Genomic DNA, 4,822 nt, shown 5'->3' on the forward strand with positions numbered 1-4,822 from the left:
CACTGCATTTTAGATGTTTCCTAAACTTAATTGCTAATTTTTTTGTTTTTATTATTAGTGGATATTGTCACGATCGGCGTAATGAGCGGACCAAGGCGCAGCATTATTGAAGTTCCACATCTTTATTACGGTGAAACTTTAAACAAAAACAATAAACCAATAACGAAACGTGAAAGTAGTGGTGCACATGCACAAACACAAAACAATATCCCACAAACACAAGTGGGAAAAATAGCTACCTAAATATGATCCCCAATTAGAGGCAACGATTACCAGCTGCCTCTAACTGGGAACCATACAAAACACCAACATAGAAATATTGAGCTAGAACACCCCCTAGTCACGCCCTGACCTACTACACCATAGAGAACCAAGGGCTCTCTATGGTCAGGGCATGACAGTACCCCCCCACACCTCCCCCCCCAAAGGTGCGGACTCCGGCCGCAAAACCTGAAACCAAATGGGGGGTTGGGGGGAGACTAGTGTCGGTGGCGGCTCCAGTGCGGGTCGAAGCCCCCCCTCAGACCCCGGATCCGACGATGGCGCCGGGCTGAACGCCGTGCCTGGACTGGGGATCGGCGCAGAGGAAAGTTCCGGCCATGGAGCTGGGCTGGCCGCCGTGCCTGGACTGGGCACCGGCGCAGAGGAAGGCTCCGGCCTTGGAGCGGGACTGGACGCCGTGCCAGGACTGGGTACCGGTGCAGAGGAAGGCTCCTGCCATGGAGCTGGACTGGACACGTGCCTGGACTGGGCACCGGCGCAGAGGAAGGCTTCGGCCTTGGAGCGGGACTGGACGCCGTGCCTGGACTGGGCACCGGCGCAGAGGAAGGCTCCTGCCCTGGAGCGGGACTGGACACCGTGCCTAGACTGGGCACCGGCGCAGAGGAAGGCTCCGGCCTTGGAGCTGGACTGGACACCGTGCCTGGGCACCGTCGCAGAGGAAGGCTCCTGCCCTGGAGCGGGACTGGACACCGTGCCTGGACTGGGCATCGGTGCAGAGGAAGGCTCCTGCCCTGGAGCTGGACTGGACGCCGGGGCTGGACTGGACACCGGCGCAGAAGAAGACTCCGGCCATGGAGCAGGACTGGACGTCTTGCCTGGAAGCTCCGGACCGTTGACCACCGCTGGAAGCTCTGGACTGTGAATTGTCGCTGGAAGCTCTGGACTGTGAACCGTCGCTGGAAGCTCTGGACTGTGAACCGTCGCTGGAGTCTTAGTGCGTGGAGCCGGCACAGGTGGTACCGGACTGGTGACACGCACTTCAGGGCGAGTGCGGGGAGCTTGCACCGGACGTACCAGGCTGGGGAGACGCACTGGAGGCCTAGTGCGTGGAGCCGGCACAGGTGGTACCGGACGAGTGACACGCACTTCAGGGCGAGTGCGGGGAGCTGGCACAGGACTCACCAGACTGCTGACAGGCTCTTCAGGTCGGATGTCGTGCAGAACACACCTACATAACATTTCTCTCATCTCTCTCTCTCCCAACTTCTCCATCGCCTCCCTGACGGTCTCTGGCTCTTCCCGCTGCTCAGCCGCCAGCTCCATGTGCCACCCCCCCCAAAAAAAATCTTGGGGTTTCTGTGGCCGTGGTCCCCGGCGTCGTCGCTGTCCTTTCACCTTCCTTGGTGTCTCCTTCCAAGGAAGGGTCTCACAACCTCCCATGATTTCTTCCCAGGTCCAAAACTCCTTTACCTCCGTCACACGCTGCTTGGTCCTTTGTTGGTGGGATATTCTGTCACGATCGTCGTAATGAGCGGACCAAGGCGCAGCATGATTGAAGTTCCACATCTTTAATACGGTGAAACTTTAAACAAAAACAATAAACCAATAACGAAACGTGAAAGTAGTGGTGCACATGCACAAACCCAAAACAATATCCCACAAACACAGGTGGGAAAAATGGCTACCTAAATATGATCCCCAATTAGAGGCAACGATTACCAGCTGCCTCTAACTGGGAAACATACAAAACACCAACATAGAAATATTGAGCTAGAACACCCCCTAGTCACGCCCTGACTTACTACACCAAGGGCTCTCTATGTTCAGGGTGTGATAGATATTGGCCTAATTCTGCCCTGCATGCATTGTTTGTAGTTTTCCTCTGGACATGTAGGATAATCTTACAGAACTCTGCATACAGGGTTTCAATGTGGTGTTTGTACGATTGGGTGAAATCTTGTTTTGTACACCTCGCTGCCATAAAGTACAATTGGTTCAAAGACACAATTCATTAATTTTAGCCAAATTTTAATAGGTACAGTATTTCAATTTGAATTTGTTTTTAATGGCGTAGAATGCCCTGCGTGCTTTCTATCTCAGTTCATTCACTGCCCCTTTAAGGTGTCCAGTTAAGCTTATTTTTTAACCTAAGTAATAGTATTGTGTGCAGTACTCTATATATTTTATACCATTTGAGAACTTTGGTCTAATTCCCTGAGATCTGGATCTTCTCTGGAAAATAATTATTTGAGTATTTTTGGAGTTTACTGACAGGGCCCAGGTCTGGCGGTACTGCTCTAGCAAGTCTACGCTCTGCTGTGGGCCATGTGCAGTTGGTGACAACAGGCACAGGTCATCTGCGAAAAGCCGGTATTAAACCTCTAAATTGTGGAGACTAACACGAGGGGCTGTGTGTTTTTCTAGAATAGTGGCCAATTCGTTGATGTAAATATTGAAGATTGCAGGGCTATGATTGCAACCCTGGCGAAGGCCCCACCCCTGGATAGAAATTCTGTTATTTTCTTGCCAAGTTTGATGCTGCACATATTGCCAGTATATATTGATTTAATTATGTAATATGTTTTACCCCCTACACCACTTTCAATAACTTTGTAGAACAGTCCTGTATGCCAAATAGAATCAAATGCTTTTTGGAAGTTGACAAAGCAAGCGTACATTTTGGTTTTATTTTGGTGGACATCAGGCAGGGTGTGTAGGGTATAAATATGATCGGTCGTGCAATGTTTTGGTATAAATCCAAGTTGGCTTTTACTCAAGACATTGTGCTTATTAAGGAAGTTTAGAACTCTTACATTTATAATACTACAGAAAACCTCCCCCAGGGTACTGTTCACACAAATGCCTGTAATTGTTACAGTCAAATTTGTCTCCGTTCCTAAAGATTGGGGTTATGAGTCCTTGATTGCAGATGTCAGGGAAATAACCTACACTCAGGATCAAGTGAACAATTTCAATATAGGCAATATAAATTTTGCACTAGTGAATTAGAGCATCTCATTTAGGAAGCCATCTCCCTCGTTCATTTCTCATGAATTTGGCATTGTTCTGTGTTTGCATCAATTTGAACGGCATTGTAGAGTGTTTTAAAATGGGTTGTCCATATGTCACAATTTTTTAGGTTTTTCCAATTTTGCCAGAAGTTGTTTGTGTTTATAGACTCCTCAATTAATGTCAGCTGCTTGCTGTGGTACTGTGCTTTTGTTGATTCTGGGTGTATGTTTAATAATTCACCATTATTTGGGTCTCTGTGCTTTTGGTTTGATAGTGTTCTAATTTACTTCCTTATAATTATACAACCTGCACTGAACCAGTTGTCATCTGTGTTCTTTTTTGCTTCGTTTTTTATCAATTTCAGTTGAGCTTCTTTTCCAGTTTGCCTGAATATATTGTTGATGTTTTTTACTGCTAGATTGATTAATTCTTTACTGTGAGTGGTGGGTGTGGTATCCAGTGGTGACCCGTCATTCAGGGCAGAGAGACACATTTTCAGCAATTTATTAAAAAAAAGATTTACATGCTAAAATCGCCACTGGTTGTATCGAGAAAGTTATCTAAGAGTGTTTGGATGTTTTGGTTACTGGTTGCTTTCTGCTATTCTTCTGTGCTGTTTTGGGCCCATCTGTATTAATTTCTGATGTTGTACAGCTTACTGGGCTGTGAATGTGTGGTAATTTCCATGTCTGTTCTTTTGGGGAATAAAGTAATTTGGCTGTGATCAGACAGGTGTTAGTGGCTTGACAGTGAATGAGCTGAGAGAGAAAGGGTCAATGTCTGTAATCATATAGTCTACTGTGCTGTGGCCAAGAGGTGACCAATAGGTAATTCTCCCCAAAGAGTCCCCCGTAACCTACCACTGACAAAGTACAGACCCAGGCTTCAACAGAGCTGCAACAGATCCCTTTCGTTTTTTGTTGACGGTGCTGTCACTGTTGTTTCTATGGGGGAGATAAAGACAGTTAGAAACAGTATGGCCTGTAATAAAGCTGTCCCCTCGTGTGCTCGTTAGATCAGGTAGTGTTCCTGTGCCCGCATTTGTGTTTCCACAGATGAGCATATTTCCCTGGGCCTGTAAATGGCATGTCTCTTCCTCAAGGGTGGGGAATATCTTCTCTGGGATTCTGAGGGGGGAGGGGGGGGGGTATGTATTGCGCAAAGGGACACATCTTTTTCTCTGTCAGAACAAGTAATTTTTTCCGTTTGAACCAGTTTTGATATTTACCAATTAGATTTTGTATTTCGGATTTGTACCAAATTATCAATCCTCCAGAGTCTCTGCCTGTATTGACAGAGCTGTGTTTCGGTGATGGCCAACATCTCTGTAGCCTGTGGGACAGTGAGTGACAATGTCTGCCTTACACCATGTCTGCTGCAGAATGATGACGTCCAAAGGCTGATGAGTTTAGGCCCTGAATGTTACACATGCTAACTGATAGCGATTTCCTGTTGCAAAAAGAAAGAATAGCACAGTCAAAAATACAGTAACGACTAAGTTGTTAACAGCAAACATTTGTTATCTTATTCCCTTCTTCCTAGTCATTGAACAAGTAAACTGTTAGTACAATAGCTGTGTGTGTGTGTG

At 46.8% G+C, this 4,822-nt stretch overlaps 1 protein-coding gene across 1 annotated transcript; it reads left to right on the forward strand.

The window, feature by feature from the left end:
• The first annotated feature begins 460 nt into the window (after nucleotides 1-460).
• LOC139555877 (putative per-hexamer repeat protein 5) lies at nucleotides 461-1,144 on the forward strand. Its single transcript, XM_071369243.1, has 2 exons — nucleotides 461-692; nucleotides 867-1,144. The coding sequence occupies exons 1-2, from the start codon at nucleotides 461-463 to the stop codon at nucleotides 1,142-1,144; spliced, it is 510 nt and encodes a 169-aa protein (XP_071225344.1).
• The last annotated feature ends 3,678 nt before the right edge of the window (nucleotides 1,145-4,822 follow it).

This window comes from Salvelinus alpinus, chromosome 27, assembly GCF_045679555.1.
Source record: "Salvelinus alpinus chromosome 27, SLU_Salpinus.1, whole genome shotgun sequence".
Taxonomy (NCBI): domain Eukaryota; kingdom Metazoa; phylum Chordata; class Actinopteri; order Salmoniformes; family Salmonidae; genus Salvelinus; species Salvelinus alpinus.

What these genes read in the sequence shown, in the direction of transcription:
- LOC139555877 (XM_071369243.1), top strand. Translation starts at nt 461, where the DNA reads ATGGGGGGTTGGGGGGAGACTAGTGTCGGTGGCGGCTCCAGTGCGGGT. An exon ending in GGACGCCGTGCCAGGACTGG is followed by an intron (nt 693 to 866) that starts GTACCGGTGCAG and finishes CACCGTGCCTAG; the next exon opens with ACTGGGCACCGGCGCAGAGG.